The sequence below is a fragment of the Pan troglodytes genome, chromosome 4 (assembly GCF_028858775.2).
Source record: "Pan troglodytes isolate AG18354 chromosome 4, NHGRI_mPanTro3-v2.0_pri, whole genome shotgun sequence".
Classification (NCBI taxonomy): domain Eukaryota; kingdom Metazoa; phylum Chordata; class Mammalia; order Primates; family Hominidae; genus Pan; species Pan troglodytes.
The window spans coordinates 21,463,409-21,485,078 of record NC_072402.2 but is presented as its reverse complement, the minus strand read 5'-3'; the positions used below and the strand labels follow the sequence as shown (position 1 = coordinate 21,485,078).

General features: G+C 36.7%; 1 protein-coding gene across 4 annotated transcripts in view; it reads left to right on the top strand.

Moving 5' to 3' along the window:
* The window catches only part of SLF1 (SMC5-SMC6 complex localization factor 1), a 77,857-nt gene that overhangs the window by 35,301 nt on the left and 20,886 nt on the right, over positions 1-21,670 (top strand). For all 4 annotated transcript variants that reach the window (XM_054684984.2, XM_054684982.2, XM_054684983.2 and 1 more), the window contains 6 exons: positions 1,168-1,290; positions 9,019-9,072; positions 10,467-10,625; positions 12,569-12,732; positions 16,857-16,985; positions 17,549-17,714. In XM_054684984.2, the coding sequence (XP_054540959.1) occupies positions 1,168-1,290; positions 9,019-9,072; positions 10,467-10,625; positions 12,569-12,732; positions 16,857-16,985; positions 17,549-17,714 (795 nt within the window). The remainder of the gene's footprint in view (positions 1-1,167; positions 1,291-9,018; positions 9,073-10,466; positions 10,626-12,568; positions 12,733-16,856; positions 16,986-17,548; positions 17,715-21,670) is intronic.

Below are 21,670 nucleotides of genomic sequence, written 5' to 3'. Positions count from 1 at the left end.
TTTGGCTGTTCTCTGATATAATCTACATATATAATGCTACATGTTTTAAGAAAAAATCTTGAGTCAATCTGGTGTAATATTCATAGTTAATATTCCAGTTAACTTTGGTTCACAGTAAATGTACTTGTACATGCATATACAAAGAAATCTGAGTTAATAATCAAGGTATTCAGTGAATTTTGTTTTGCCTGAATGTGATGAATAAGAAAAAGAAACTGGAAAAGACTATTTCTTAAAATGAAAAAATCTTTAAAACTACATGTGTGTATAGTTGGGTAATACTTTCTAATGTAAATTTTATTTTGCTCTTTTGTATAGTACAGACCATTTTAAATGAGATGTCTTGTTTTTAAAATTGAATGCTTCTTGGGTAAATTTTCTCTGGAGTATGACTTTTTTTTTAACGATCTAAACCATACCATGGGCTGGATGCGGTGGCTCACACCTGTAATCCCAGCACTCTGGGAGGCCAACGGGGCAGATTGCTTGAGCTCTGGAGTTGGAGACCAGACTGGGCAACATGGTGAAACCCCATGTCTACCAAAAATACAAAAAATTAGCTGGCATGGTAGTAGGTGCCTGTGGTTCCAGCTGCTTGGGAGGCTGAAGTGGGAGGATTGCTTGAGCCTCGGAAGGCAGAGGTTGCAGTGAGCCAAGATTGCACCACTGCACTCCAGCCTGGGTGACAAGAGTAAGACCCCATCTCAAAAATAAATACCTAAATACATAAATAAATGCCATATTATGTATATATGCATATATTCAGAAGAATTTCAGGAGAATGATAAAGGTAAATAAGTAATGAATTTTGTTTTGTATGACCATGGCAACAACAAAAAAGCAGTTCCAGGAACGATTTGGAACAGGATAAAGTGAAAAGTGCCTTAAGAAAGTACATATGTTGGCAGGAGCAAATAAAAAGAGTAAAAAGAAAAAAAAAAAAAAAAGAAAGTACATATGTAAATATCAGTTAATTCTTTACAAATTGAAATGTTTGCTTTTTGAGCTTTTTCTTTCATTGTGTAATCTTGATACATGATTGTGAGGATCTTTGCTGTGGTTAACATGGTATGAATGTGTTCCTCTTATATTGTCCTTTGTGATATCATCTGTGTTGACACTGTCTTTAGTACATTTTCTAAAGTCATTTTACTTTGCTATATGCAGAAAGAAATGAAGAATTCTATTTTTGCTGAATATGCCAAAGAATCAAAAGCCATGGCTATTAAGACAGATGTGGATGTTGTTGAAATAAAAAATACCTTAAGGAAGCACATATATAGAGCTCAGGTAAAACTTGGCACATGAAAAATTTTGTATAATATCGTGTCCTACTGTAGTGTATTCAAAATATAATTATATATACATCTATACATATGATTCATTAGTATGTTTAATATGTCTTAAAATGATTTTCTTAGTTTATTAGTCTATTATACAGTAGTGTATTTGGACATTTAGTAAATAGGCTGAATTCTGTGCTATTTATACCTCAATAATGTCACAGATAAGTCATGTGTTTGAAGTCTTGGCCATAAATTCTTTGCCTACACCAATGCCCTGAAGTGTTTCCCCTGTGTTTTCTTCTAGTAGTTTTATAGTTTCAGGTTTTACCTGGAAGTCTTTAATTCATTTTGAGTTGATTTTTGTATATGATGAAGAAATAACAGTCTAGTTTTCATTCTGCTTATGATTATCCAGTTTTCCCAACATCATTTATTGAAGACTGTCCTTTCCCCTGTGAGTGTTCTTGGCACCTTGTTCAAAATCAGTTTGCTTTAAATATGTGGATTTATTTTTGGATTCTCTGTTCTTCACTGGTCTATATGTCTGTTTTTATACCAGTACCATGCTGTTTGGGTTACTATAGCTTTGTGGTATACTTTGAAGTCAGGTAGTGTGTGCCTCCAGCTCAGCATTGCTTTGGGTATTTATAGTCCTTCTTGCTCAGCATTGCTTTGGGTATTTAGGGTCTTTTGCAGTTGTTTACAAATTTTAGGATTGTTTTTCCTGTTTCACAGAAGAATGTCATTGGTATTTTGATAGGGATTCCATTAAATTTGTAGATTACTTTGGGCAATTTGGTTATTTTAACCATATTCTTCAAACTCATAAACATGGAATGTCTTTCCATTTGTTTGTGTCCATGTCAATTTCTTTCATCAGTGTTTTTTCGTTTTTTCCTTGTAGAGATCTTTCACCTCCTTGGTTAAATATATTCCTAGGTATTTTATAATTTTTAGAGCTCTTCTAAATGGGATTGCTTCTATGATTGATTTATAGCTAGTTCATTATTGGCATATAGAAATGCTACTGATTTTTGAATGTTAACTTTTTTTTTTTTTTTTTTTTTGAGACGGAGTCTCGCTCTGTCGCCCAGGCTGGAGTGCAGTGGCGCGATCTCGGCTCACTGCAAGCTCCGCCTCCCGGGTTCACGCCATTCTCCTGCCTCAGCCTCCCGAGTAGCTGGGACTACAGGCGCCCGCTACCACGCCCGGCTAATTTTTTGTATTTTTAGTAGAGACGGGGTTTCACCGTGTTAGCCAGGATGGTCTTGATCTCCTGACCTCGTGATCCACCCGCCTCGGCCTCCCAAAGTGCTGGGATTACAGGCGTGAGCCACCGCGCCCAGCCTGAATGTTAACTTTTTATCTCACAGCTTTACTGAATTCATTTATCAGTTTTAAGTGATTTTTTTTTTTGTCAAGTCTTCATGTTTTTCTACGTATGAGATCATGTCGTCTCCAGAGAGGGACAATTTTACTTTTCCAATTTAGATGCCTTTTCTTTCTTTTCCTTGCCTGATTGCTCTGGTGAGGATGACTTTCAGTATTATGTTGAATAAAAGTTGTAAAAGTAGGCATTCTTTTCTAGTTTCAGTCCTTGGGGAATGGCTTTCATGGTTTTCCCATTTCACATAAGGTAGCTATAGGTTTGTCGTGTATGACCTTTGTTATGTTGAAGTACTTCTGTGCCTAGTTGGTTGAGAGTTTTCATCATGAAGGGATGTTGAAGAAATTTTATTAAAAGCTTTTTTGCATATATTGAAATGATCATATAGTTTTTGTCCTTCATTTTGTTTTTATTAATTTACTTATTTGTGTATGTTGAACCATCCTTGCATCCTTGGGATAAATACCACTTGATCATAGTGTATTGACTCTTTGCTATGTTGTTGGATTTAGTTTGCTAGCATTTTGTTAAGGATTTTTGCATCTGCTTTTCTCAGGGATATTGCCCTGTAGTTTTCTTTTTGTGTTGTGTCTTTGTCTGGTTTTGGTATCAGGGTAATGGTGGCCTTGTAGAAGGAGTTAGGTAGAATTCCCTACCCTTCAGTTTTTTTGAAACAGTTTAAAAAGTGCTGTTGATAGTTCTTTATACATTTGGTTGAATTCAGCAATAAAGTCTTTTGGTCCTCGGCTTTTTATTTGTTGTGAGAGTTTTATTACTGATTAAATCTCATTGGTCTGTTCAGGTTTTCTGTTTCTTTCTGATTCAGTCTTGGTAGGTTATATGTGTCCAGGAATTTATCCATTTCCCCTAAGTTTTCTGATTCGTTGGTGTATAGTTCATAATAGTCTCTAATATTCTTTTGTGTTTCTGTGATATCAATTGTAATGTGTCCTTTTTCACTTCTTATTTTATTTATTTGGGGTTTTTTCTTTTTTGTCTTTGTTAGTCTTGCTAATGGCTTATTGATTTTGTTTAACTTTTAAAAAAAATTAACTTATTTGTTTCATTGAGCCTATGTGTTTTTAAGTCTATTTTGTTTCGTTCTACTCTTTATTATTTATTTAAAATTTATTTATATATCTTTAATAAATATTTATTAATTTATAATTAATCTAAATAATAATAGATCTTTATTATTTCCTTCTACTAATTTGGGGTTTGGTTTGTTCTTGCTCTTCTTCTTCCTTGAGGTGCATTGTTAAGTTGATTATTTGAGATCTTTCTACTTTTTAGATATTAGGCATTTTTTCTATAAATGTGCCTTTTAGCACTGCTTTTGCTGTATTCTATAGGTTTTGGTATGTTGTGTTTCCATTTTTATTTATTATAAGAAATGTTTTATTTCCTTCTCAATTACTTCATTGATCCAATGGTCGTTTAGGAACATGTGATTTTATTTACATGTATTTGTACAGTTTCCAAAGTTTTTCTTACTGATTTTTAGTTTTATTCCATTGTTGTCTGAGAAAGATACTTGATATGACTTCAGATCTTTTCAAATGTGTTGAGATTTGTTCTGTGGCTTAATGTCTGTCCGGAAGAATGTCCCATATACTAATGAGAAGAATGTGTATTCTGCAGCTGTTAGATAAAATGTTCTCTAAATGTCTGTTAGGTTCATTTGTTCTAAAGTGCAGTTTAAATCCAATGTCTGTTTTTTGATTTTCTGTTTCGATAATCTGTCCAATGCTTAGAACGGGGTATTAGAGTCCCCAACTGTTACTGTGTTGAAGTCTCTGTCTCCCTCTAGATCTAGGTGCTCCAAGATCTGGATTTATATATCTGGGTGCTCCAAGTTGGGTACATAGATATTTAGAATTGTTATATCTTCTTGCGGAATTGATCTTTTTATCAGTGTGTAATGACCTTCTTTATCTCTTTTTACAGTTTTTAACTTAGAAAGTTTTTTCTGATGTAAGTATAGCTACTTCTGCTCGCTTTGGTTTCCGTTCTTGTGGAATATCTTTTTCCATTCTTCTTCACTTTCAGTCTTTACATGTTTTAACAGGTGGAGAGAGTTTCTTATAGGCAACACACTGCTTTTTTAATACATGTAGCCAGTCAGCCAGTCTATATCTTTTATGTGGAGAATGTAATCCATCTACATTCAAGGTTATTATGGGTGAGGACTTACTTGTGTTATTTTGTTAATTGTTTTGTGGTTGTTTTGTGTGTCCTTTTTTCATTTCTTCTTTTATTGTTTATCATTGCAGTTGGGTGTTTTTTTTTTTTTTTAGTATTGGTGACATTTGGCTCTTTTCTCATTTGTATATTTGCTTTACAGTGAGTTTTATACTTTCTTGTGTTTTCATGGTGGTAGATATCATCTGTTTGCTTCCAATTGTAGGACTTGTGTAAACATTTTTTGTGTGGTTGGTCTGTTAGTAATGAATTCTCTGTTTTTGCTTGTCTAGGAAATACTTTATTTCTCCATTATTTTTGAAGGATAGGTTTTCTGGGTATAATATTCTTGCCTGTTGAGTTGGGTTTGTTGTTGTTGTTGTTTTTGTTTTTTTTTTTCCTTTCAACACTCTGAATGTGTCATCTTATTCTTTCCTGGCTTATAAGGCTTCTGCTGAGAAATCTGTTGTCACCCTGATTGGGATTTCCTTATATGTGACTTTATGCTTTTTCTCTTGATGTTTTTAGAATTCTTTCTTTGTCTTTGACTTTTGATAGTTTGACTGTAATGTGCCTTGGAGACCTTTGAGAATTGAATCTATTTGGAAATAGCTCTTACAACACTTGGGACGTTTTCAGCTATTGTTTTTAAAATAGGTTTTCTATGCCTTTGCCCATCACTTCTCCATCTGGAACTCTGAAAATTGGAATATTTCATTACTTTATGGCTTCCCATATGTCATTTAGGCTTTTTTTCGTTTTGTCTGTTATTTCAAAAGACCTGTCTTCATGTTTAGAAATAGTTTCTTTTGCTTGATCTAGTCTATTGCTGAAGCTCTCTGTTATATATTTTTTTCATTCATTGAATTCTTAAGTTCCAGGATTTCAAAAGACCTGTCTTCATGTTTAGAAATAGTTTCTTTTGCTTGATCTAGTCTATTGCTGAAGCTCTCTGTTATATATTTTTTTTCATTCATTGAATTCTTAAGTTCCAGGATTTCTGTTTGGTTCTTTTCTATGATTATCTCTTTGTTGAATTTCTCATTGAGATCATGAATTATTTTCCTGCTTACCTTGTATTGTTCATCTGTGTACTTTTCTATCTCACTGAGTTTTTTTAATATCATTTTAATTTTTTTCAGGAATTTCATTGGTTTCCTTTTTGTTGGAATCTGTTGCTGGAGAATTATTGTGTTCCTTTACAGGTGCCATGTTGTCTTGCTTTTTCACCTTTCTTGCGTAGTTATGTTGCTATCTGTGTATCTGGTGTAACAGTCACTTCAAATTTTGTGAATTGGTTTTCATAGGTTTTTTCTATAGTTGTATCTATAGTGTTGTTTGGATAGAGTGCTTTAGTTTTGCCAGATGTGAGCACATTGGTGTAGTCTCCATATGATTTCTTCATCTGTAGTCATCCACAGTGTTATCTTTGAGTTTGTCAGTGGCTTAGGCTACATTTGTTAGTGGAGGCTATAATGAAGTGTTGCTGGGGATGTGGACACAGGCATGTGGTCCTTGGGCAGCACTGGTGGTGGCAGCAGGCTGTGCATGCTGGTTCTTGGGTCCTGGGCAATATACATGGACACCAGTCATCGCAGGTCTGGGTAGGCCAATCCCTGTGCCTCCTGGTGGCTTGCTTGGGTGCCAGCAGTGACAGTAGTGGGATGAGTGGGTCCTCAGGTCTCTGGGTGGTGTGCATGGTGTTCGTGATGGCAGTAGTGGTTGTGGGCCAATCCTCGGGCCCCCAAGTAGCAAACATGGGTGGCAGTAGTGGTTGTGGGCCAATCCTCGGGCCCCCAAGTAGCAAACATGGGTGCCAGCAGTGGTGGAAATAGGCTGAGCAGGCCAGGTGGCACATGTGGGTGGTTACCAGCAGCAGCAGCTTGACATGCTCATCCTTTGATCCCCCTAGTTGTTTGCATAGGTGCTCCTGGTAGCTGGTGTGATGGGTCGATCCACAGGTTCTCAGACGATGTGCTGGGGTCCCAGCAGCGGTGGCAGTTGGCAGAGTGGGCTGTCCTAGGCCCCAGATGGTGTATTTGGGCACCTGGTTGGTGAATGGGTGGGTTGATCCCGATGTTCCTGGATGACAAGTGCAGGTGGCATTGCCAGAGGCTGCATGCAGGTCTAATCTGTTCCTAGGCCCCTGACGGTGGGCGTGGCTGCCAGCTGTGGTAAATGAGGCAGGTCTGTTCACAGGCCTCATATCAGCGTGCTCAAGTGCCTGTTGCAGTAGGCCAGGTAGGCCTGTTATCAGGCCTCTTGATGGTTGCACAGGCACCGGGAGTGTTGGACAGGTATGGGTTGATACCCATTCTCCCTGGCAGTGCACTTGGGCTCTGGTGGCAGTGCTAGTAGTCGGAGTAGGGTAGGCCTTTCCTCAGGCCCCCCGATAGCTCCTGCAGCCTCTGGCTGCAGCAGACAAGACGGTCTGATCCCCACGTCCTCGTATTGTGCATTTACACAGTGGTGGCGGGTGGGTTAGGCCTGTCTTCAGGCTTCCAGATGGCGCTTGTGGGCACCAGTGGCAGGCAGAGTGGATCTATCTGTAAGCCCTGGGACAACCCCCCCAGTGGGCCACTCCTCAGGCCTCCTGAAGCCACATGCAAGTGCATGACGACGCTGGTGCTGGGCAGGGTTTGAAACACACAGAAACTCTGTGGGACAGGGTTTCTGCCAGTGACAGAGGCCCCAGGCAGGTGGCTCTCAGGATCTGAGGAGCTCCTGCTTTGGCTCCTTTTGTCCCCAGGGTGGCCTCCCTGGTGCACTCCACCTCCTGCTCCTTAGGATGTAGGACACTGTGTAGGTGAGAGTGCTGGCCACCTAGTTGCATTGTTGACTCCAGCTGGCATCATGACACTGCAGCTCTCTGGGTGGACAGGAATATCAGTGGGGCTCCGGGCTTAGGGACTATTGGGCCACAGAGCAGGATGTAGTCTGGTAGTGTCTGGGCTCTACCTGGCGCCATGCTGCAGCCTCTTGGGTGCCAGCAGATTATGTGGGACTCAGCGTGTACTCTTTCTTTGGAATAATGCCATTGAGTGGACTCCAGGCAGCTTTCTAAACTAGTCTCTGGGCCAGTGAGGACTAAGGGGCTCTCCAGTTGCTAGGATTGCAGGAATTCATGGTGGGAATGTGGATCTGTGTAGATCTCTCTTGTTTTTCCCATTCGTAGTGGGTAGTTTCTCCAGGCTCCTAGCCAGTTCCATTTGAGCCAGCTGCTTTGCTTCTCTGTCTTTGCTTGCCTCAGAGATTCCCTGCCACTTTTAAATTGTAATGTTCTCTCTTAGATGCCCTATTCAGTGTGTGATTATCTACTCACTGTTTTAGTCCTTTGTGGAAGAGCTGAGTGCCAAGCACTTCTAAGTCAGCCATCTTGAAGCCCCCTTCTTCCAGGGGTTTTTTTTTTTTTTTTTTTTGAGACCGGGTCTAGCTCTGTTGCCCAGGCTGGAGTGCAGTGGCGCAATCTCAGCTCACTACAACCTGAGCTTCCCAGGTTCAAGCAATTCTCCTGCCTCAGCCTCCTGAGAGTAGCTAGGATTATAGGCTCCTGCCACCACGCCTGGCTAATTTTTGTATATTTAATAGAGACGGGGTTTTGCCATGTTGGCCAGGCTGTTCTCAAACTCCTGACCTCAGGTGATCTGTCCAGCTTGGCCTTCCGAAGTGCTGGGATTACAGGTGTGAGCCACAGCGCCCAGCCTCAGGGTATTATCTCTTTATTATATTTGTTGCAGATATTTTTCCAGGATAATCTTTTAAATATGCAATTATGGGTGTTTTAAAACAATAAGATTTGACATATTGTTATATAGCAAACATAACTGACGTTTTTTTCTCCTGTGTACCCCTGTACAAAATGTTCTCCCCATTTATATTTCTAATAATTACGACACTAAGGACAATGGACCTCTTCAGATCTTCAAAGTGAATATGACTTAATTATTGTAATTTAGAAGGAGAAAATAGAGAAATGCTCATAGTCGTGAGAGTTCCCTAAAATAATAAAAGTTGCTAGTTTGAGTAAATATGAGTATCATATTAATTATAGCTATTAATGTGTTCCTGGATCTGTTTTATATGTTTTTCCAAGGTTTTGGGGAAGCTGAAATGTATTTTTCAATCTTAAAATGTTGTTTTAATTATATGGTTGCTCTTTTGTAGGCTGTCAGATACAACTGCATTAGAATAGATAAACAACCAGTGTACAACGTAGAGGTAAGGGGCTTGGAGCAGCATTGGTGATGGGGGCAAAGAAGAAGTTTTGTGTTTTGTTATTATTAGTTATTTTGAATAAAAGTAATGTGTTGTATGCACAATAAAAGGTAACGTATTATATGCACAAATAAATATAGCTTCTCTAATCAGAAATGATAAAAATATTCTGTCAAAACTCCCCCAAAAATTTCCATATAATAGTAAAAAATGATCACAAATGTTAAAAACACACCTTGTGCTTATGACAGGTGAAATATACATTCCTGTTCTCATGTTTCATAACTTTCATAATGACTACTTTTAGATTAAAATTTTTTGGTATGATATTTACAAAAGTGTATTTTGTTATTTAAAGAAAATGATACCTTTATTTTACATACTTTCATTTCAGAACAAAATAAACAAACCTACAATACATATATCCAGTCTATTGTTAAATTAGGGAGGGAATCGGGCTTGAGGCCCTTGTTTCCTTATTTATTCTTCTAAACTTGATTTTTTAATTCCATGTAGTCTTTTAGAGTATTTTTGACTCAAATTATTCAAGGTAGTTACTTTTATTATTAAGAATAGTTTGACCAAGGGGAATGTATTTTGTGAAGCTCTTAGAGTTATATAAATATACAACCTCAGAGTGATTTTATGATTCTCCCAGTCAGTTTTCACTTTTTGCAAATATTGCTTGTGCTTGATGATATCTTAACATTTTTAAGATATTTTAAGAGTTCATTTTTAAGTTTAAAAGAAAACCAAAAAATAATTTTTCAAGAACTATGTCGCTGTAGCTCTTTCTCTTTTTTATCAACCAAACTGCAAATTCCTGTTAAAGGTTTTCTTTTAGAGGTAGTATTTTCCCTTACTACTGAAGGCAACAGAAAATAATTAATATAACAAGTAATAAAATACATTCATACATATCATCCTCTTTGAACTACATAGTCTCATCCAGCAGCAAGGCCAGGAATTATCTTCATTTCACAGATGAGGAAATTAAAATTTGTTACTAGGCCGGGTGCAGTGGCTTACGCCTATAATCCCAGCACTTTGGGAGGCCAAGGCAAGTGGATCACCTGAGGTCAGGAGTTTGAGACCAGCCTGGCCAACATGGTGAAACCCCGTCTCTACTAAGAATACAAAAATCAGCTGGGTGTGGTGGCACGCATCCATAGGCCCAGCTATTCAGGAGGCTGAGGCAGGAAAATCACTTGAACCTGGGAGACGGAGGTTGCAAGTGAGCCGAGATCGCACCACTGCATTCCAGCCTGGGTAACAGAGTGAGACTCCGTCTCAAATGAATGAATGAATAAATAAATAATAAATTCTTACTAATTCATGATTTGATTGCAAAATTTTATCTTTCTTTTCTCTGAATCATATAATCTTTCCTTTCTTAGGTTAAAAATGCTGAATTTCCCAGAGGTGTATTAAATTTAATTGAAAGCCTCATAGAAGGACAGTTTTTTAAAGAAGCAATTGAGGAACTTTCCACTTTGCAGGCACATTATATCCCTCCTGTATGCGTTCTTCATGCCCTTCTAGAGAACGTTCTACAGGTAAGAGCAGCCTTAAGGATTTATAATCTTTTTTTCAAAGAATGTTAAAATGTGAACATTTTCTCACTTTTTGTATGTTTACAGTTTATTTTCCCTGTTCAGTGTTTTTTTTTCTTCATTTCACTAATGCAGTACCCATTTATTACCACTGTTCTGTTTTCCAGCTACATACTAGGTACTACTCTTAGTGCTTTAGCTAATGATTTTCTCAGGATTTCTAAGATAATTTTGTTTTGGGGTAAAAGGTTATCTAATTTTTCTCACGGCAGTAAAGTATCAAATATAAAATTCAGATTATGGTGATCTAGAATTACATTTGGTAAATTACTCCATTAGTACATTGATGATTATCATTTTTATTTATAGTATACATAATGAACATACTCTTTGTTTAAAAAGAAAAAGAGGCAAGTTCCCTTTCTGTTGTCCAGGCTGGACTGCAGTGGTGTGATCATGGCTCACTGTGGCCTCAACCTCCTGGGCTCAAGTAGTCCCCCTGCTTCAGCCTCCCAAGTAGCTGGGACCGTGGGTGCATGCCACCATGCCTGGCTAATTTTTAAATTTTTTGTAGAGATGGAGTCTTGCTATGTTGCCCATGCTGGGAGCATACCCAAACTGTGTAAACCAACAGGAGTAAATATTCAAAGATAGCTTTGTAATCATGCCCTTCACCAAGGTGCTAATTTGATAACATAACAGGCATAAGCTTTGTCAGGTATGTTATGTTGGTGATAAGTAAGCATGTTGCATGAATAGTTTGTTACCTTTAGTTCCTTTCAGGTAACATTTGAGACCTCTTAAATCTCACTATAATTGTGAAAAGGAAAATGTGTATTCCATCTAAGGTAGTGTTAATAGAAGGGATTACCCAATGTATAGATAGAGTCATCCCTTGCTATCACAGGATATTGGTTTCAGGACCTTTGTGGATACTGAAATCTGCACATAATCAAGTCCTGCAGTTGCTTCTTCAGAACCTGCACTTATAGGAAAAGTCAGCCCTCCACATACGAAGGTTTTACATCCTGTGAATACTGTATTTTTAAAGGTTTTTCTTTTAGAGGTAATTGTAAAATTTTCCCTTACTACTAGGGAAAAAAATTTCCTTCACTACTGAAGGCAATAGAAAATAATTAATACAATAACAGATACATTCATACATATCATCCTCTTTGAACTACATAATCTCATTCAGCAGCAAGGGCAGGAATTATCTTTATTTTACAGGTGAGGAAATTAAAACTTCTTAGTAGGCCGGGCGCTGTGGCTCACACCTGTAATTCCAGCACTTTCAGAGGCCGAGGCCTCCCAAATACAGAATACTGTATTTAGTTGCAGATGTAGAACCTATGGATGTGAAGGGTAGGCTGCATTTATTGGAAAAAAATTCATGTGTAAGTGGACCCATGCAGTTAAAACCTGTTATTCAGGTATCAGCTGTACATAGAGTGTGCCTGTCTCTCAGTTGCTTTATTTAATTAGCTAAACATGATGCTTCCATCTGCTCTCCTTTGTCTAAACACGTATATTTGGCAAGAAACTTAGGCCAGGGTTAGGCCGGGCGTGGTGGCTCACACCTGTAATCCCAGCACTTTGGGAGGCTGAGGTGGGCAGATCACAAGGTCGGGAGTTCGAGACTAGCCTGGCCAACATAGTGAAATCCCATCTCTACTGAAAATACAAAAATTAGCCAGGCGTGGTGGTGGGTGCCTGTAGTCCCAGCTACTCAGGAGGCTGAGGCAGAAAAATCGCTTGAACCCAGGAGGCGGAGGTTGAGGTAAGCCAAGATCGTGCCACTGCACTCCAGCCTGGGTGACAGAGCCAGACTCCGTCTCAAAAAAGAAAGTTAGGCCAGGGTTACTGTTTTGGTTTTAGACTGAATTAGAGAGTCAAACTACTTTTAGCTATAGTGTTTTATTTGTTTGTTTATTTTTAAATAATAGGATAACATAGATACATTTTCTGGTCGATACTTTCATATATTGTCAGCTCTTCTTCACCTGCATCCTCCTTGGAAGTCTCCAGCCATGTCGAGATATTATTTAGAGTTGTTTCAGTGTCCAACTTGTATGAAAGGAGCATGGTCTTTAGTAGAAGTCCTTATCAGGTAAGGAATTTCACATTTGACGATGCTGCATTTCATTGAGTAGTTGTTATGCTAATTATTTTTTTAAGATACTGATGAAAGAAGTATCTTTCTACTTTTGGAAAAGTTTTGTTGCAAATACAAATATGTATTGTATTTATTGCAAAACTTATGAAAAGGCAAATCTGTATCGGTCATGTTTTTCAGTCTGTTTCCTAAAAAAATAAAAAGTGAATGCATGAAATGGACTCACTAGAAAGCCAAATCATTATTATTTTTAACAAAATAGAAATTTGTGTATTGTTTTTTAAATGAAGAAAATTAATTTATGGAATATGCATATCATCAGTTTTTGTCACCAAAAGTGTAGACATTTGTAACTATAGTATCTATTTTAGGGCTTCAGTTATATTTTTTTCAGCTAGAAATTTGAATTTTAAAACAGAACTTAATATTTCCTAAATATGTCATCTCTTTTATGCTTCTGCACATGCTGTCACTGCCTAGACCTTCCTCTGTCTTTCAGATGTTAGTGTCTCCAGAAATTCTGTTTCACCTTCTTTCTCCCTAACAGAAAATGTTTTCCCCTTGCTGTTCAAATAACTGTATTTGATAACCCTTATTCTTCTGGGAAGATCTTTTCTTTTTTTGAGACATGAGTCTCGCTCTGTCACCCAGGCTGGAGTGCAGTGGCCTGATCTTGGCTCACTGTAACCTCTGCCTCCCAGGCTCAAGCAATTCTTATGCCTTAGCCTTCCAAGTAACTAGAGTTACAGGCATGTGCCTCCACGTCCAGCTAATTTTTGTATTTTTTCATTTTTAGTAGAGATGGGCTTTTACCATGTTGGCCAGGCTGGTCTCGAATTGCTGGCCTCAAGTGATCTGCCTGACTTGGGCTCCCAAAGTCCTCGGATTATAGGAGTGGACCATCACGCCTGGCTGGGAAGATCTTTTTTTTTTTTTTTTTTTTTTTTAATTTAAGTGTCCAGTTTCAGGAGGTTCATAGTGGAGAAAGGACACCTGACTAGCCATGCAAAGGCTAGACCTCTGGTTAGCTCTTTGAGATCATAAAGATTCACATACCATCTTGGTTGTGATATATTTAAAGTGAGCTAATCAGTTAACCAGCATGCATTTATTCATTCTTTTAACAAATTCTTGAGTACTTACGGAGAGCCAGACACTGTACTACATTTTAGGGATTAAAAAGATGATTTAAATAACAGTTCCTGCACTTGGAAAGTGACTGAGATGTAAACAATACCAGCACAAAAGTACAAGCCCAACAGTACAAGCCCAGCATAGGTATATGATGTGAGAAAATAGAGTTTATGTGGCTGACATCCTTCATAATTTCCAAATCTATTCCTTTCTTCACTGTCAATTGTCTTTATTTTAAAGTTCCTGTTTCTTCTTATATAAACTATTGCAGTAGCTGCTTTATTGATCTTGGGTCTACTTTTTTCCTTTTAATTTTTCTTCCAAAGTACCCCGCCACAGTATGCTCTTTCCAAAGTGATCTTGTCATTTCCCATATTAAAGTCCTTCATTGACTCACATACATTGAACTACCTATAGAAGATGGTTCAAATTTCTTAGCGAAATACGTAAGACCCTTCATGAGTTAGCCCTTATATATGTCTCAGTTCTCATCTTCACCACTTTCCTGAATGTGTCCAATAGTTATTTACCATATCCTGTGTTTTGCTCTTATGTTTTCCGAATTTCCTAGCTTTTTTGTTTGTTTGTTTGTTTTGTTTTGTTTTGTTTTTTAAGACACTCTGTTGCCCAGACTGGAGTGCAATGGCACAATCACAGCTCACTGCAGCCTGAAACTCCCAGGCTCAGGTGATCCTCCCGCCTCAGCCTCCTGAATAGCTGGGACTACAGGCATGTGCTCCCACGCCTGGCTAGTTTTGTATTTTTTGTAGAAATGGGGTTTTACCATGTTTCCCAGGCTGGTCTCCAACACTTGAGCTCAAGTTTTCTGCCCGCCTCAGCCTCCCAAAGTGCCCGGATTAAAGGCATGAGCCACCATGCCTGACTGCTTCGTTTCACTTCTCTTCTCTCTTCTCTCCTCTCTCCTCTCTCCTCCTTTGTCCCTTGTCTTCACTTTTCTTCCTTTCCTTTTTCCCTTTTCTTTTCTCTTCTTTCCTTTTCAAATCTCACTGTCACCAAGGACAGTGTGCAGTGGCGGGATCATAGCTCACTGCAATCTTGAACTCCTGGGTTCAGGCCACTCTCCTGCCTCAGCCTCCTGAGTACCTGGGACTACAGGTGCCCACCACCACACCTGGCCAATTTTGTTGTTGTGATTGTGGTTGTAGTTTGTTTGTTTGTTTTTTGAGAAGAAGTTTCGCTCTGTTGCCCAGGCTGGAGTGCAGTGGTGCGATCTCGGCTCACTGCAACCTCCGCCTCCCGGGATCAAGCGATTCTCCTGCCTCAGCCTCCCAAGTAGCTGGGATTACAGGCATGCGCCACCACGCCTTGCTGATTTTTTTTTGTATTTGGTAGAGATGGGGTTTTACCATGTTGGTCAGGCTGGTCTCGAACTCCTGACCTTAGGTGATCCACCCGCCTCCACTTCCCAAAGTGCTGGGATTACAGGCATGAGCTACTGTGCCAGGCCTACACGACTAATTTTTAAATTTTTTGTAGAGGTGAAGTCTCCCTGTGTTGCCCAGGCTGGTCTCAAATTCCTGGGCTCAAGCAATCCTCCTACCTTGTCCTCCCAAAGCACTGGGATTACAGGAATGGGCCACCATGCTCAGCCATAGTTTTCCCTTAAAATGCAATTTAGCTGCCACTTTGTTACTCTTGACCTTTCCTTTAAGTTTGTCACTCACATCAGGCCTATGACTTTCTTAAGGATAGGTGCTCAGTCTTGTTTTTCTTTCTTTAAACTTCCCTCTTACAGAAGGTGTTCAGTCTTAAATATCTCCATCCTTAATATCTAATATAATGCCTGGAATGTAAGTACTTAATAAAGGTTTGGATGAATTTATTGATGCTATAGGCGATAGATTTTGGGCAGCTTAAAAATAGACTTTTAAACAAAAATACCCAGATTTCATTTCAAAATAATGGGGTACTGTGGAGGTGCTTAGGGAAGTGGTAGGAATATAAATGAGCTAAATAATACTAGTCTCTACTTTTGTATATATTTGAAATATTCCATAATGCATAGAGAAACGTAAGTTCTCTATCTCTGACAGTTTTCAGAAAGACTGATTAACTATGTGGGCATGAAGGATCTTATAGACAGATTGAATATTAAATAAATTGTTAAAGCTACTAAGGACTCTGCTGAGAATGTTGTATTAAAAAAGAAGACAGCGAAAGTGGAGACAGAGGTAGAAAGTTATAAGTGCATTGTTGATATAATCAATAAGAAAGGTGGGAGATTGTAATAAATAGTGTTACCTAGACACTATTTCTTAAATCCTAGAGTTCTGAGTAATCTTCTATTCTCTTTAGAAATATATTATAGAAGTGTGCTGTCTGACCCAATAGCCACTAGCCATATCTATTTATATTTAAATTTTACTCAGACAAAGTAATTAAAAATGTGGGTCCTTGGGTATACAAGCCACATTTCAAGTGTCTAGTAGAACATATACATCATCACAGAAAGTTCAGTTGGAGAGGACTGCTCTAGAAGACAGAAAGAAAATAAAATAATGAATATTAAAAACGCTAAAAAAAGTAGCCCTAAATAATCTTCATTTACTAACTAATGAAAAAGAAAGTAATCTTGGGTAAGAAAGAGGAGGATTCTGGCGAGTATTATAAATTGAGAGGTTAGCTGGTCATTTAAATCAAAAGGACTTAATGAAATCTATAATCTTTGTTCTCATCAGTGAAATAAAGAGCACAAAGGGAGAGTACCTGCTAGTCATTAAATATTATAATCACTTGAAAAATTGAGAAATTAGATCTATTTATTAAGAATTAAGTACTCATGAGATATTTGACATTGTTTAATTTTTGAAGGAAGAAATATATTCATAAAATTTTGTTGAACTTTCTATTTTAAGAAAATTTTATTAAAATTCCAGCAGTATTCTAGAAGGAGAAATATTTTGTTCACAAATGACTTAGTGAATTGCTTGTATGTTATAGATTTTTGGGTTCATGTTTTTCAGGTCTTGCCTTTTCGATGAAAGCTTTTGTCATCAAATTTCAGAAAATATTGGCTCCAAGGTGCTCCACCTGATGCTACTCAAATTTTTCTTTAATTTAGTTGAAAGTGAAGTACAACATCTGAGTCAAAAGTAAGTTCTAATCGCAAGAATAACACTTTTCTAAATTTCGGTTGTTTTTATGCACCATTTTTTTTTTTACAATTATTATAAATATATTTCTAAAAAGTCACTTTATTTTCTATTTTAAGATAGATTTGTTTTTAAAACATATTTCCAGATATTCTCAGTGGGAGTAAAGGTTTATATGCCCTTTTAAAAAATTTCCTCAGTTCACTTCCACTGTTCATTTGGACGGATAATAGTGTTTTCATTTTTTAGGATTTTAAAAAAATTCTTTAGTAATTGAATGCTAAGTAAAAAACTACACCAATTTTAAACACTGAGCCTACAATGGTAAGTTTTGCTCCTGCTCTAAAACTTGCAGATAGATTACTGTGTATATATACATTGTCAGTGACTTTATTGAACTGGGGCCATTTTTTATATTTTGTCCTTTATTATAATTGTTATAATCTTTATATTTTATGATCTATGTTCAAAAATTGCTAGCATTTTTTTTGACAGGAGAGATGTCAAGTAATTGTCATTATCAAATTGGCTTAAAGATTACTTTTTGTTTGTATTTTAATTAGGTTGTATGACTGGTCAGATTCTCAGAATCTGAAAATAACAGGAAAGGCAATGCTTCTTGAAATTTTTTGGTCAGGAAGTGAAACCTCTGGGCTTTTGACCAAACCAGTAAATATGCTTTTGGAATGGACTATATATTCTCACAAGGAAAAATTCAAGTCTAATGATGTAAGTAGGATTAATTTATAGATGAATAGTCTATGGAAACAGCACTTTGAATTATTTACCTTTTCCTCTCCTCTTTATTCTTTGGATCACTCGAAAACAATTAAAATGTACCCAAATATATCATTGTTTTCTATTTAGTTTATCTAGTTTTAAGGTAAAAGGTCCTTGGAGACTGGTTCCTTCATCGTCTCATGTTTGCATGTAGTAGCTAGTGAATTATATGATAGTTACTGCTAAGAAATCTCTAGTTACTTACCTTTCTAGATTTTTTACTTTTGTGCAATTTGATTCATGAAGAACTTAAGATTTAAAAATAAATGAGTCAATCCATACAATTTTTGAGGGGTACTACTAATAAATATTAATATTTATTAGTATTATTTTTAAACTACCTCTTTTGATGTTGTGTTATTTTCTGGAATATTTGTTTATAAGTTGATTTTGCCTGTCATTAGAAATTTAACATATAGTGATTTTAGTGTATTATCCATCTCAAGGATAATAGTGTATATAGCAACATAACTGTGGCACATTTTGGTTGCTTAATAAATATTAGTCACCTTTTTCCTTTTCAGAATGATCTCCCTTTGGAATTATATTATCTACTTTTTTGCGTTACATCATTCATTTCGCTCTTTTCTTTTAATTTTTTTTTTTTTTTACTTTTTCTTGTATCTTCTTGAATCTTTTTTTCTTTTTAGTCTTCATTTCTAATACATCCACCTAATATAAATTACCTATTGAGTACAACTTGACATTCATTTCGTAGTTTGGTACTTTAACCTAGAGTGCTCTGTTTTTTTTTCAAAGTATTTTCTATTGTTAATTTTGATTTCCCTCTTTGATCCAAGAGATATTTTTAAAAGATGTTTTAAGATTTCTAGATAGATGGGTTTTGTTTGTTTGGCTGTGCTTTTTTTTGGTTAGTTGCTAATAGTGAATTATAGTGAAAGGAATGCACCTTATGCAATGTCTGCTATCTGAAATTTACTGAAGTTCTCTTTTTGGCTCCATATAAGACTAGGAACCAGAATGTGTTTTTTCTGTTGGATTGGATCAAACTTCATAATTGTTTTAATCAATCCTTCTGAATCGACTTTGTTGATTTGCTCATCTATTTATTTTTAAGTTTCTGCTTCATGTATGCTAATGACACCTTATTATTCATAACTGATATATCGTGACTACTAGTTATGATCCTATAACTGCTAGTTAGGTAATATCTTTTTCAGGGATCGTAAGCATAGTAGTTAGGGTGGAGAGCTCTGGTATCAAACTACCATGAAGTCTATTCTGTCTTAACAAAAATGCTTACGTAGCTTCTCGTCAAATACTTCCTCAGATCCATTTTCTCTTCTCTACGTTTTAAATTACCATTAAATTTATGTTATACCTTTTCTTCATATTCTTTGTGTTTTTCACCTTGTATCTCCCTCCCTTTCTTTCTCTCTCCCTCTTTCTCTCCCTCTACCATTTCCCCTGTCCTCCTCTTTCTCCCTCTTTCCCCCCACCATATAGATTTTTTTTCTGTACTTGCCACATTCTGGATAGTATTTTCATCCAGTTTTTAGTTCATTAGTTCTTTCTTCAGCTATGTCCAGTATATTGTTAAACATGACCATTGCGTTTAAATTTTTTGTGTTTTTTCCAGTTAAAAGACTTTTTAACTGTTCCAAACCACTATGACTTGTTTTTATGAGTTTCATGGTTTTCTTTTGTCTTTAACATGGCAATGACATTTATTATCTATGCCTGATTATTCCATATCTGAAGTCTTTATGGGTCTGTTTCTGTTGTTGTTTTTGCTGTTTCCTTCTCTTGTGCTTTTTTATTTTCTCTTGCAAGCTCATTATTCACTATATGCTTTTAAATTGCATTTGAGAAGTTATTTGTAGAAACAATACGTGATAAAGACCGGAGTATCTTCCCCCAGAAAGAATTTCTGTTGAACTTCTGCCAAGTGCCTGGGTGTACCACTAGTTAAGGACTATTCTAATCCAATGTCTATGTTTGGGGGACTCTAGGTAGTTCAAATGAAGTAAAGGGCTACATATACATTTAGTTTTGCTTCTGATTCACTCTTACCATGAGGATGAAGCCCTTTACTTTTTCATCCTATGAGCAATTAGCTTTTGGCCCTGACTTTTTTTTTTTTTTTTTTTAATCTTTTCTTCCCCTGTGCTCCAGAAACCACAGTTCTGTATTCTAGATTCTTCCTTAAAATCAGTGAAAGTCCTCAGGGCAAAGTCAGGTATCTGAGTAGCTCACGTGAGTACCTCACCAAATTTTGGCCTAGCACTTCCTCATAATTTGTTCTCTTTTTTTTCTGAAATGTTTTGCTTATTTTATTTAACATTTTTAGTTTTAGTTTTCTTCTCTAAGTGGGTTCAATTGAGGCCGGGTGCAGTGGTTCCTTCCTGTAATCCCAGCACTTTGATATGCTGAAGTGGAAGGATTGCTTGCGGCCAGGAGCTCAAGACCAGTCTGAGCAACATAGTGAGACCCCCATCTCTACCAAAAAAACAAAACCAAACCAAAAATAAAACAGATGTAGTGGTGTGCACATGTATTAGTTTTAACTACTTGAGAGGCTGCCCTGGGAGGATTGCTTGAGCCCAGAAGTTGGAGGCTGCAGTGAGCTATGATTGCGCCACAGCATTCCAGCCTGGGTGACAGAGTGAGACCTTGTCTCTTAAACAACAACAACAAAAAAATTCTTCTGAATTACCTAGGCCTTCATTAGAAATAGAAGTTCTTGCTGGTTTTTTTAAAAATACTGTTTGTTTAGTTGTCTGAGGCAGGAAAATAAAAGTTAGTTCTTTTTGAGGTACTATTTTTTTTTTTCTAAATCAGCATTAAAACGGGAAGATTGCTCTGAGTATAGCTAGATTTCTTTGTGATCAAGTAATCCTATTATTTAACAATAACCAGGTGAGTAGACACTGTTTTGTGCATGTATCTGATTTAAAAGGAAGTATAATTTTGCAAATTACAGAAATTGAAAATACTTAAATAGGACTACTATTTAGACCTCATTGCCAATTGAGTATAGCACTTTAAAGCTGATAGCATCTTTATAAATTACCATCTGTCTTTTTATTTACTTTTTATACAATGCAATCATTAAGGATAGAAAATATTTCATTATAGAACATTTCTTTTTTTCATTCATTTGATTACATAAATGAAATTGCTCATTTATAACTTAAAACAATAAAATGATGTTGTCACAATTTTACTAAGTCTTCAAGGGACTATCACAGATAAGAAATTACTTAAGAAGCTCTGATGTAAATAGTAACAGATTTATACATATTTAACTTGAAGATTTTTGTTCAAACTTATAAATAAAAGCAACATATTTGTGAAGCAGTCTGCAATAAATTGTAGCATTGTGATATGAGAACTGGTTTTAAATTTTGCAAATTAATATTTTATTTAACATTTGAATTGCTTAAATTGATATAAAACTGCTTTTTAAAAATTGTATTACCTTTCTGCTAGAATTCATTCTTGTACTTAATTAAATCTTTTTGGCAGTTTCCAGTTTCAAGAATTCCATGCATGTTCACAGACATCATTTTCTGTACTGTAAAGCATTTGTTTCTTGATTTGCTGAGTTGAAGTATTCAATTTAAGTCATTAGCTAAACAGAAGTCCTCAGTTTATGCTAATATTGTTTTGTCATAATGTCAATCAGCAAGTATTGCAGAGTGACACAATGGCAGTGAATTTCATTGTCATTAATCTGAGAAAATGTTGGGCTTTCCTTGGCAAAGAGCAGAGGTGGGCTGTGTCAAGGTTATGGAGGAGGTACAATTTTTACTAGTCCCACTTTTCTTTGAGATGTTCTTAAGTGCTATTGATAATTCTACAATATAGGTAGAAATGTAAGCTAGTTTATATTAATAGATAAGAAAGTTGATAAAGAGTTTAAATAACTTATTTAAGGTGTC